This window comes from Hyperolius riggenbachi, chromosome 7 (genome assembly GCF_040937935.1).
Source record: "Hyperolius riggenbachi isolate aHypRig1 chromosome 7, aHypRig1.pri, whole genome shotgun sequence".
In the NCBI taxonomy this organism is placed as follows: domain Eukaryota; kingdom Metazoa; phylum Chordata; class Amphibia; order Anura; family Hyperoliidae; genus Hyperolius; species Hyperolius riggenbachi.
Window position 1 is genome coordinate 26,947,573 of NC_090652.1, and position 13,115 is coordinate 26,960,687.

At 45.4% G+C, this 13,115-nt stretch overlaps 1 protein-coding gene across 1 annotated transcript in view; it reads right to left on the reverse strand.

Moving 5' to 3' along the window:
* TNFRSF12A (TNF receptor superfamily member 12A) overlaps positions 1-12,893 on the reverse strand; it is a 35,401-nt gene extending 22,508 nt beyond the window's left edge. The window contains exon 1 of the mRNA XM_068243782.1: positions 12,286-12,893. Within this exon, the coding sequence (XP_068099883.1) occupies positions 12,286-12,358 (73 nt within the window). The 5' untranslated portion in view covers positions 12,359-12,893. The remainder of the gene's footprint in view (positions 1-12,285) is intronic.
* Between the last annotated feature and the right edge of the window lie 222 nt (positions 12,894-13,115).

The following is a 13,115-nucleotide window of genomic DNA, read 5'->3' on the forward strand; positions in this document are numbered from 1 at the left end:
CTATCTAATGTGTCACTTTGACAAATAAAGTTTCTTTATCCTTGAATCCTTGACTTTCATACAACCCACCACACACCATTCAATGTCTGACAAAATTGATCTGATTTTTCCAACCTTTCCAATCGTTTTTAATTGAGAAAAATGACAATTGCTCTCCATTTTTTCACACTATGGATTGTTTTAATTGAAATGGGATTAAATTGTAAACTGTGTGGCCACCGTCGTTGTCCTCTCATAGCACACAGTTGTTTAAAGGACAACGGAAGTGAGAGGTATATAGAGGCTGCCATATTTATTACCTTTTAAACAATACCAGTTGCCTGGCTGTCCTGCTGATCCTCTGCCTCTAATACTATTAGCAATAGACCCTGAACAAGCATGCAGCAGATCAGGTGTGTCTGACATTATTGTCAGATCTGACAAGTTTAGCTGAATGCTTGTTTCTGAGGATTCAGACACTACTGCAGCCAAATAGATCAGCAGGGCTGCCAGGCAACTGGTATTGTTTAACAGTAAATAAATATGGCAGCCTCCATAAACCTCTCACTACAGTTGTCCTTTTATTATTTCTTTTTAATATCGAATGATCTTTATTAGACATTCCCAGTTTGTTTGACGATTTCTGGTCGGGGCTAGGCGTAATCTATTAAGTTTTCTCACTGTGCAGCAAATTTAAAGGACCACTATCTCAAAAAAAGTAGGCAGTTAAAATCTGACAGAACTGACACGTTTTGGGCCAGTCCATCTCATGGGGGATTCTCAGGGTTTTCTTTGTTTTCAACAGCATTTCCTGAACAGCAGTTTAACTGCCAAAATAGTAAGATACCAGCCAGCCTCCCTACTCACTTGCGCACTATTTTGTCAGTTAGACTTTGCAACTGCTGTTCAGGAAATGCTGTTGAAAACAAAGAAAACCCAGAGAATCCTCCATGAGGAAATGGACTGGCCCAAAACCTGTCGGTTCTGTTAGATTTTAACTGCTTTCGGTTTTCGCTGTAGTGGTCCTTTAATAAACGTTCCCTGGCAGCGGCCAGGCCGGATCATGACAGCGCTCTGCCAGGATAGAGAGCAGAACTCTGCGCACGTGCGCTCTTCTCGCCCGCTGGGTGGTCTCTCTCTCTCTCTCTGTGCCCTGAGGTCTCTGCTAACCTCCCCATGTCTCTGTAGCAGCTCCCACACACTCACATACCAGGCGGAGGAGTCACTGATGACTCACAGAGGGGAGGGGAGAGCTGGACTGTGGAGTAGCAAGGGGCACTGAGAGCTGCTGCAGAAACAGGCGGTTCTTAGGACACCCCCCCCCCCCCCCCTCTCTAGTCCTGTCTCCTCCTGGCTGACTCATGCAGGTTTTATACTCAGCTGGTGAGATCAGCAGCTATACCGGGACACCGACAATGCCAGGAGGAGGGGTAAAAAGACAGACATTGGCTGCGCCGGCAGTGCAAAGTGCAGGAACTGTATGCAAAGTGCTATAACCCCTAGCAACCACCACTAGGAGGATTTCAGCCCAGTGTTGCCAAATCATCCCTTTAATTACTGACACCTGTAAATGACACAGGTCCGTGGCTAGTTAAGCCTGGAACGCACATCCAATTTTGATTGTCCAATCACTAATTTGACCACCTCGATAGAGTATGATTTTGAATACTATGAGCAGATTGGCCTCAATTCACTAAGCTTTATCAAACGTTTGATAATTTACCTCATGGGTAAAATCTAATTTTGAATTCACTAAAGTGTTATATATTTATTGAATGTTTTATCGATAAAACGTTCAATAAATCTATAAAACCTTAGTGAATTCAAAATAAGATTTTACCCAAGAGGTAAATTATCAAACGCTTGCAAGGCCGGATCCACACTTTAAGCACTTTTGTGAGCGCTTGCGTTTCATTGGCGCTTGCTAAGCGCTTTTTAAAAATCGTTCCCATTGACTTTCAATATAATTGCAGTAAAATTCGCGTATTGCCGCATTTTTTAAAGCGATTTTACAGCGTTTTTAATGAAAGTGAATGAGAGCGATTTTTAAAAAGCGCTCAGCAAGCGTTAATCAAACGCAAGCGCCCACAAAAATCCGGCCTTGAGGTGCTATATAATGGTATAAACAGCACCGTTTTCTATACTAGTCAATCGTAAAAAGTGCGCTGAAAGAGCGAATCTGAAGGAAAAATTGTACCATTAATGGGCATCTTTATACGACATGGAGGTGATAAAATTGGCCAATAAAAATTGGATGCGTATACCGGGCTTTATATGCAGTTTAGGTGCTGATTATAAGTAAGTAGCCCTAGAATCTTAAAACTAAAGCTACGTACACACATGCGACAACGATCGTTCGTTGTGAACGACGAAGGATCTTTTAACCACTTGCCGACCGCGCACTCATACCGCGCGTCGGCAAAGTGGCAGCTGCAGGACCAGTGACGCAGTATTGTGTCGCCAGCTGCAGGCTGATTAATCAGGAAGCAGCCGCTCGCGCGAGCGGCTGCTTCCTGTCAATTCACGGCGGGGGGCTCCATGAATAGCCTGCGGGTCGCCGATGGCGGCTCGCAGGCTAAATGTAAACACAAGCGGAAATAATCCGCTTTGTTTACATTGTACGGCGCTGCTGCGCAGCAGCGCCGTAAGGCAGATCGGCGATCCCCGGCCAATCAGCGGCCGGGGATCGCCGCCATGTGACAGGGGACGTCCTGTCACTGGCTGCACAGGACGGATAGCGTCCTGTGCAGCCCGGAACACCAGGGGGGCCAGGTAGGAGAGGGAGGGGGGGGATTTCGCCGCGGAGGGGGGCTTTGAGGTGCCCCCCCCCCCCCACATCACCGGCAGGCAGGAGCGATCAGACCCCCCCAGCACATCATCCCCATAGTGGGGGAAAAAGGGGGGCGATCTGATCGCTCTGAATGCACCCTGATCTGTGCTGGGGGCTGTAGAGCCCACCCAGCACAGATCACAAATAACAGCGCTGGTCCTTAAGGGGGGGTAAAGGGTGGGTCCTCAAGTGGTTAATTAACGAAAGAACGGCCTAAGGAAAGTTATCTTTTAAATGTGTGTAACGATCTGATCGTTAGAAGGAACGTTACATCACGTAAAGCAACTATTGCGCTTGCGCATCAAAATGAGAAGTTCCATGGAGAAATAGCGAAATGCGCATGTCAAGCCTAGTACGAATGACCGTTTCCAACGATGTACTACTTTTGCAAACGATCGTCGTTGGAAAAAATCCGCCAAGATAGATAGTTCGTTTTTAATGATTTAGCTCGTCCGTCGTTAGACTTAATGGTCGTTGGCTGCTTTTTTTTTAAATGATCGTCGTTTGAAATGATTCAGGAACGATCGTTTCAAAAGACTATAGTCGCATGTGTGTACGCACCTTTAGAATCTAGAAACTTGAGCCACATACACACTTTTAATTATGATTGGCCAATCACTGACCAATTTTACCATCATGTAGTATTGAATACTATGAGCTTATTGTGTAGATAAACTACATGGAGGTTGTAAAATTGGACTTAGATCTTTTATTGTCCAAAGACTTTTATCTCATGTGTGTACCTAGCATAATCCGTGATCGGGTAACATTGTACAGACACATCCCTAGCCTTGAGGCTTTCAATGCGTTCTGTTGCTCTGAAGGGATGTGGATTGTTGCACGACGGGGTGGCTTTGGTCGGGGCGGGGATTCAAAAATGCGCACGTTTTATATTGTCGTCCAAAAGTTAAAAGACCCTGCTGACGCTGAATCTTAAGATGCCCGCGCAAGATAGATCGCTGGAGACTGTACACACAGCACGATTGTTGGCTGAAACAGTCGTTTAACATCCATTTTGGCTATATGTGTGTATATATACACGCACGCACGCGCACACACACACACACACACACACACTTTTCATCAAGTCCTCATTTGTCCGTGGAAGTCCTCGCCTCGGAGTGACGCCGCAGTCAGACAAGCTTAGGGGAGCGGGCAGTGTTACCATAACGTCATAATATCCATGCTGTACGAGCCCAGCGCCTGCTTCCCATTATCGCACATGGAGAGCTGGCGGCGCACGCGGGCAGGAGGCAGACGGAAAGATTATCTGGAACAAGTGTTTTACATTTAGAAGCAGACAGAGGAACGCCAGAACAGCCACGTAGCCCAGCAACTGAGTATTTACTGGGGAGGTCGCCATCACCAATGTAAGCGTTCACACGCGGCTCTATGGGGGGGGGGGGGGGGGGTGCAGGAGGGCGAGGGGCTGTACATCTCTACAATAAGACCACACTGTGCGATCATCTCCTCTGATCCTGCTGGTCACTACAGATACTCCATCAGATGCGAATGATTCTAAACCCTGGTACACACGTTCAACTATGATTGGTCAATCAGTGACCAATTTTACCACCTTCATGTAGCATGAGGCTCGACAGATACTAAATACTGTGAGCAGATTGTGTAGGTAAGCTACATGGAGGTGGTAAAATTGGTCAGTGATTGGCCAATCAAAATTGAAGGTGTGTAGCAGGCTTACAAATTCTGGTTGATTGGGCCCAGTGCCAAGATGCCTGTAATTTGCATGAAACTTGCAAGCAAATCATAATCATTAGCATCTAGTTGTTCCTCTCCACCGGCCCCCCTTTCCCAGGATTTACTACGTGCTTCCTTCCACTTCTTTTCTTCCTTCCCCACACTTGCCAACCCTTTAAAGCGGACCTAAACTCAGAACTTCCTCTCTGCTCTAAAGAATACGCAACAGCATAATAACCTTTAACCTTAATAACCTTAAACAAAATCATTTCTTTGTTACAGCTGATACGAAATCTTCAGCGTTTCTACAGCCTGCTTTCACAGAAGCAGACATATTGTTAAAATCCTGCGCTTTCAAATGAGCTTATCTGCTTACGTGCTGTGGCCGTCATGTGACACAGGGAAGAGATCAAATTACAGCTTATGATTAGACACAAATGAGGAGAATGAGACAGGCTAAACTCTCTAAATACATACAGGGTGCAGTTCTCTCTGTTTTCCTTCTGTCTTGTGCTAGAGTTCAGGTCCACTTTAAAGTATTCTTGCTCAGAACAGAAGAAAGGCAAACGGAAATGCACCCCGTATGTATTTAGAGATTTTCTCCTGTCTAATTCCCCCTCATCTGTTACTTATCACAAGTGCAATTTGATCTCTCAGCTGTGTCAGCTGGCTACCTCAGCACAGCAGCTAATTTGTAAACACAGGATGTTATCCCTATGTCTGCTTACATGAAAGCAGGAAGTAGACACAGTGCAAAACTATTGCAGGAGTTCTATCAGCTGTAACAAAGAAATGTTTTTCTTTAAGGCTGGGAACACACTAGGCGGTGCGTGAAAGGTTGTGTTTTGCTGCATAGGCGTTTGTGCGTTTTTAGTCATAATGAAGTGTTTTTTGAGTGCGTTTGCGTTTCGCACATACGTTTTGATTGCATTTTACTGTGTTTGGCACATATGAATCGCAAATGCAGTTTTGTGCGTTTTTGTGCTGATATGCGTTTTATGTAAGTTTTTTGGGAATGTGACGGGAATAAAAGCACACTCTGTCTGGCATCATTTCTCTTGTGGGTTGAGTAGGAGAGCTTAGAAGTTTGTGGTTGTTGGAGTTTACAAATGTGTTTGAGCTGCTTAGTTGGAGTTTGCACGCGTGTTTGAGATGCTTAGCCTGCACTTCAAAAGTCAAACTCTCTACTGTTAGGGTATGTTTCCATTGGTGCGGTGCGATTCCAGTGCGGAAAACGCATGTGCAATTTCGCATGCGGATGCGTTTTTCCATGCGTTTTTGTGTGCGATTTTGCATGCGTTTTATGGCCAAGCATTTTTTAACCATGTCAATGCTGGTGTGCTTTTCAGGGCTGTGGAGTCGGAGTTGGAGTAATTTTGGGCAGCCGGAGTTGGAGGCGTGGTTTCAGAAACTGAGGAGTCGGAGTCGCATGATTTTTGTACAAAATCCACAGCCCTGTTAAGTATTAGACTAAGGAGTCGGAGTCGAGGAGTTGGAGTAATTTTGGGTACCCGGAGTTGGAGTCGTGGTTTCAGAAACTGAGGAGTCGGAGTTGGAGTCGGAAGATTTTTGTACCGACTCCACAGCCCTGGTGCTTTTTACATTGTTTTTACACAAAAACGCATGCGAAAACTCATAGAAAAACGCATGCGTTTTTCCTATTAATTACATTGTATGCGATTCGCACACCGCTTTGAGGTGTACGAATTCTGATGGCTCTGCTGTGCAGATTTTTTCTGCACAGAAAAACGCTCAGAAATCCTGACAGGTGGAAACAGTCCCATCCACTTGTATTGGTTATGCGAATCTGCATGTAGATTCGCTCTAGTGGAAACTGGCCCGAAAAGTAGAAGCTTCCATTAAATGATCAGCACACGTTTTCGATGTCCTCTCTTGCTCATCACTAGGAAGTCAACAGGAAATAGAAATACATCACCAATCTACAAAAACGCAATAAAACCCGCAACAACACGCTATACCTCTGCATCACCACTGACATACATTATGTGTGTTTCAGATGCGCTTTATATATGCAGCAAGTTCTGGGTTTCTAAAATGCACATTGCAGAATGCAAACAAATGCGTTTTTTTATGCAGCCCATTGACTTACATTATGCGCAGTAACGATAGCATTTTACGCAACGCTAGCGTTTCTGCCTAGTGTGTTCCTACCCTCTAGGTTATTATGCTGTTGCTTATCTTTAGCAGAGAGGGAATTCTGAGTTCAGGTCCGCTTTAAACATTGGTTCGGAGTTCTTCCTCAAACATTCGATAGGTGTTATTTTGTCTGAGTTTTCTTCACACGCAGAAGTTTATGGAAAAAAACGAAAAGCAAGAGTATCGGGTAGCGGCAGCCAATCGGAGGCTGCGTTCTCCTGTCTCAGGTGTAATAATAGAAGCAAACACAAGTGAGGCTATTTATAGCCGGTCACGTCTGCTGTAAAATTCCTAAAAAATGCAGAAGTAAACGCAGCCACCATTATTCCCCCGCCAGACCGGCTGCGGGGTCAGGTGACAGCGAAGGAAAGTACACAGGGGTGGAGCATGTGCCTTTAAGGCAGCTATTAAAAGTAACATTCTTTTGCGTACGACATCTTTCCTCAGCCAATCAAAAGGGAGCAGGGGGCGGGTCCTCCCACAAGCATGTCAGATTGTTCATTCATAAAAAAAATGGGAGTAGGGCGAGTTCTGCAGAGGATCGCACCGCAGGAGTTTCCACTGCGTCGCTCAGAACACAGGGGGAAGATTCATCAAAACCAGGGCAAGGAGAATCGGGTTAAAGGTGGCAATATACTTATAGATTATTACCACCCAATGTGGCAAAACGATTGATTCCTCTCTGATCGGAATAGATTCACAAAGGAAACGATTCCTACCACACACAGCACATCGATTTTACTGCTGGAATCTATTGAAAATCGATTAAACCACATTATTGCACTGTTCAGCGCCAGGGCCGGGCCGAGGCATAGGCTGGAGAGGCTCCAGCCTCAGGGCGCAGCATAGGAGGGGGCGCAGAATTTATTCAGCTGTCATTCCTAATTGTATTTGAAGCAGAAAGAAATAAGAAAAGGGGATATATAGCAGTGACTGCAAGCCAGATAACTAGATATTAAGGTGTTGGGGAGGTTGTGGGCCCTGTGGCACCTCTTAGTCTAATAGCAATCAGTGTGTGACGGCTGGGGTGGGAGGGATGGAGGGGCGCACTTTGGTGTCTCAGCCTTGGGTGCTGGAGGACCTTGTCCCGCCTCTGTTCAGCGCATCGCAACACTACGGGCTGCAGATCAACTGCCGTTCCTGCCACGCTCCCAAACAATGCAAATCTTCTGTCCTGTCCATTCAAATCAAACAGGAAAATCAAGTACATGTACGGCCACCTTAAAGAGGAACTCCAGTGAAAATAATGTAATAAAAAAGTGCTTCATTTTTACAATAATTATGTATAAATGATTTAGTCAGTGTTTGCCTATTGTAAAATCTTTTAAATCCCTGATTTACATTTTGACATTTATTACATGGTGACATTTTTACTGTTGCAGGTGATGTAGCTGCTGCATGCTTTTTTGGCAGTTGGAAACAGCTGTAAACAGCTATTTCCCACAATGCAACAAGATTCACAGACTGGAAACTGCCAGGAGTACCACGGTCCTCAGAGCTTCTTGTGGGAGGGGTTTCACCACAATATCAGCCATACAGCGCCCCCTGATGGTGTGTTTGTGAAAAGGAATAGATTTCTCATGTAAAAGGGGGTATCAGCCACTGATTGGGATAAAGTTCAATTCCTGGTTACAGTTTCTCTTTAAGGGTCCGTCTTCTGCTACAACTATGTGAATTCAATGCTGTTTACTGGACGCAAATTCACATGCGTATGTGAATTCACATGCGTTTGCGTCCATTTTTTGTGTGCGGGTTCGCATGGGAAATCACTTTTGGGGGGGGGGGGTTCGTCTTTCGTCTCTATTAACATATGCGAAAATGCGCAAGAAAACAAATGCAAAAAACGCACGCGAAAACGCCATGTGACATCAGAAAAACTGGAGCGCTGCTGTCCAGATTTTTTTCGCATGCGATTTCTGGATACAGTGGAAACAAGTCTATTGAAATACATTACAAGGCGGATCTGTGTGCAAAAAATGCACACGAATTTGCATGTAGTGATAACGGACCCTCAAGGACACCTGAACTGAAAGGGACATGGAGGCTGCCATATTGATTTCCTTTTAAGCAATACCAGTTGCCTGGCAGCCCTGCTGATCCTCTGCCTCTAATTGCCATGGACCCTGAACAAGCATAGAATGCAGATCAGATGAAGATTTGATGATGAAGTGTGACTAGATCAGCTGCATGCTTGTTTCTGGTGTGATTCAGACACTACTGCAGCCAGAATGATCAGTAGGATAGCCAGGCAACTGCTATTGTTTAAGAGGAAATAAATATGGTAGTCTTCATATTCCTCTCACTTCAGGTGTCTTTTGAAGATTGACACCTTCCTATTGGAATTTAGAAGCAAGTCAATACAGGCACTAAACCCGCCCAGAGCATAAACTCCCTCAAGTGAACGCTCCGAAACGTAGAAGTTACAGATTATTATTTTTTTTGCTCAGTTTTTCTGAAGACAAGGCCGTTTCCGCTATAAAAGTGACCATACATCTAGAGATAATGGGCAGATTCGACCAAGAGACAACTCTCTCTCTAATCGAATCTGATTGGAGAGAGATGCTAAAATCTCTCTGGAATTGTCCGCGTCCCCCTCCTCGCTGCTGCCCTCCTAGTGTATAAATGTGCATGCTTATACATTACATAATGCAATGTATATAATTTCCCTGTACTGCGCATGCGCAGAATGCTTGCGTGCATGAGGACGCAACAAGGAGGTGCCTGACCAGTCAGCTTTCAGGGGGTCGCTGCTGCTGGCTGGAGGGTCTCAGAGGGACGGTGCGGTCACCGGATGAGTTAGGGGGCTGCTGCAAGAAGCCCCAGGTAAGTTAAACTTTTTTTTTTCTTCTTTTTAACTTTAGACTTCCTTTTAGGTGACCTTACATGATGTAATAAAATCAATTGATTTTCCCACGTTTTCAATCAAAACAATCGATTGAATAAAGAAAAAAAAAAAAAACTTTATACGATCAATAAAAAACAAAAAATTTCAGTTTTCTTCTGAATTGAAGCGCTGTACAGTAAACTGTATAGCACTTCCAATTAGCGTTTTTTATTTATTTTTTTAAATAAACTTTATTATACTTACCAGGTGTCCGGCTTCTGTCCATAGCTCCGCCCCAATGGAAGAGGTCAAAGCTGCTACTCGAGGACCAATCAGAGAAGCATCTGTGACCAGGCTTGCTCAAATCCGATCTGGGAGATACCCGGAGAGTTCTATCCGGATATCTCCCAGTCAAGCTGTGTGTGTGTGTGTGTGTGTGTGTGTGGGGGGGGGGGTCAATCTTACCTGTCTGATGTCTTCCTAACTCCATCCTCGGAGCCTCGCACGATGCGGTCCACGCGACTCCAAACACTTCCTCCTTCCGGGTTGAAAGGGGAAGTGTTTGGATTCACGTGATGCGCGTGGACCGCATCGTGGGAGGCGCCGAGGGACAGACCTAAGAAGACGTCAGACAGGTAAGATAGAACTATCCGGGTATCTCCCAGATCGGATTTGAGCAAGCCTGCCTGTGACCTCTTCGGCTAGGGGGTGCGGTACGGACGGAAGCCGGACATCGGGACACTCGTTACAGTATAATTAACTTTATTTAAAAACTTACAAAACTCTGCCCCAAATCGATGCAAATCGCACTCAAAATGCTGCATATCCTGTGATTGTAATTAACCCTAATCGCAATTGCACTAGTGGGTTTCCCACCCTTTCAATACATTGGCAAAGTCTTTTTTTTTTTTATCGCCGGCGATCCAAAAATGCTGACCTTGTGGGTCCCAGCCCTTAGTTACGTTTTAACCTGGCCTTTAAGTTCTCACTCTGCTATATTCCTCAATGAAATCTCCACAGATTACAGCATGCTGGAAGGCAGGTCTTACCAAATCTATGACACCATGGGGTGACACCCCTGTCCCGCCCCCCTCCAGGGCGACGTCAGAGAGATTGCAACATTGCACACTTTCCCTTGCTGGTATTCTCTTTTCCTGGTTTCCTGGTTAGAAAACGTGCTCATCAGTTACCGCTAGCTGTAAGCTTCCCTGTATAGACTTTCAATTGTTCTGACAAGTCAGACTGAAAAACATTCTGTAAAACTTTCCGCAAACTCCTGGAAGTTCCACCCCCATCACACGGTCCTTATTGCTGACTGGAAATATATCACTAGAGCTCTTTTTTTCCCTTTAAATATCCATGTTTGGTATTATATTTTGCTACAAAATGTCATAAATATTCATCGCCATCATCATCATAAAAATATTGTTACAAAAAATCTCAAATTCTCATGGTTAGGTTCTCAACCAACTTTTTAGTTTTGGATACTGCGGTATGAGGCTTAGAACTTGTTTTGGTTTTTTACTCCTGTCTGTTTCCCTGAGACCTCCATCACTTCAGTAGGAGTGGCCTTGTGGACAGGAAATGAGGGGCGCCAATAAAATATTGGATGGGGGAGGGGTCTGACTCTCCCATCTTCTTTAAAAAAAATAATAAAGAAAAAGAAATAGAAAACCTCTGGATAAAGTATACGGTACTTAGTCCTCAGGTTCCAAATGCATCTGTATAAATATACAATGTATGACCAATCCTGATGTAGTAAACTTCTGATATAGTAAATTACTTTTCCTGGTCCCTTGGAGTTTACTATAAGGGATCCTACTCTATCTGTGAGATGGTGAACAGGAGGGGACATTTCAAAATGGGGTTACAGATGGCAATAAAATACCCAAATCCATGCTATCCAAAATCACACTGGAATATTTTCCTGAATTGGGAGTTAGAGGGAAAAAAGGTCCCAATTTAGGTACTTAACTCAGGAGAGGGAAACCTTTGGATTCCCATCCTCCTCCACTGGCCCAGTGATAGATCCTCCAAGAATCCGCTTGTCCGCATTTTGCACATGCACAGTTGCTTGGACTTTGGTGGAAAAAGCAGAGCCTGATTGGGTCTGTGCTACTGTAGCTTGGCTTGCGCATGTGCAGTAGACACGGCATGGACCAGACTGCCCTCAGCTATTTCCGTTGAAGCCCAATCGAGTCTGTGCTACTGCACCATGCGCAAGCCACCTGACCAGTAGCATGGACCCAAATACGCTCAGCTATTTCCAACAAAGCCCAATTGGGTCCGTGCTACTGCACAGGCACAGAGTAGCCGCAGGTTGGGGGTCCCTGCTCTGGATCGGCTTAGTGATCCAGGACCCCCTCCAGAGGCTTCCCCCTCCCAAGGCAAGTAGCTTATCTTTATCTCCCTGGGCACAGTTTTTGCTTTAAATAATAAAATAAAAAATAGTGTAACAATATAAATAATTCAACAGAAATGCTTAGTAAAAAAATAATATAAAATTAGTAAAATCTGAATAATAAAGGTACATCTTATGGCATATAGTATAAATCATTATTGGGGTTACAATGCGGTAGACACCAGGGCTGTAGAGTTGGTACAATCGCCCGATTCCGACTCCTCAGTTTTATAAAACCACCGACTCCGACTTCAGGCACCTAAAATTGCACCGACTCCTGGACTCCACAGCCCTGGTATGCATGTGCCCTCAGAGTCATAGTCCCCCAACACACTGCATGGTGGCTTCTCCTGGTCTGGAAGGACTCAGTGGTAGAACATTGGTGGCATCTCTTACCTGTTACCTCTTGCCTGCTGACCTCCACCAGAAGCAGGAGTAGAAGGGATGTCAGGACAACATAGGACCTCATCTTGTCTGTGGCACTCTCTAGCCTCAAGGTTCCTTCAGTGGCACCCACCACTTCTTGCCAGATTCCGAGGAGTCAGATCTCTGGCTACCAGTCTGTGCCCGTCGGTTGCCCACCGCCTCTCGTTCGCTTGCCACGTGTTGGTCTAGGTGAGTGGTCACTGGTGCCAGCAGTCTCTCCTCTCCCTCATTCCCTCTCTTTCCTTGAAGGAATGAATGAGTCACCCTGCTTTCTCCTGGCTCTCTGGACTGTCTCTGGCTGTCTGGAGGAAGGAATGACTCACACCCAGACCCCTCTCTGTCTCTCTGCTGCACCCTCTACCCAAAAGATGGTCTCCTAAACTTCTAAACCAACTCTGATAACTTCTCTGTCTGTCCTCTTCTCTTGCCCAACTTCTCACTTTCTCTGAAACTTTCTCTGTGCCTGTCAGTCCAACTTTCCCAATGCTCTGTCCTCTCCTGCTTCCCCCAGCTCCCTGTGAAGGAATGAATGACTCACGGCCAGTCTCCTGAATCCATAAGCAGGTCTGTCCCATTTCCTCTATCCACCCCCAGAAGTGTGACGAACGCTAGGGGCAGAGGAGGGAGGAGGCGAGGGAGGAATAGGCTGCAGGGTGGGGGAGTGGAGGCATGCTGGCTGGAGAGAGGCTGAAACTTGTGTTCGCTTTCAAATCTCCAGACTTGTGCAATGCTGCTCAGTACAGGAGAATGTACGCTTTGTACAACATGTAACTGAGAGAGAAGAAGTGGTCAAAAAAAAT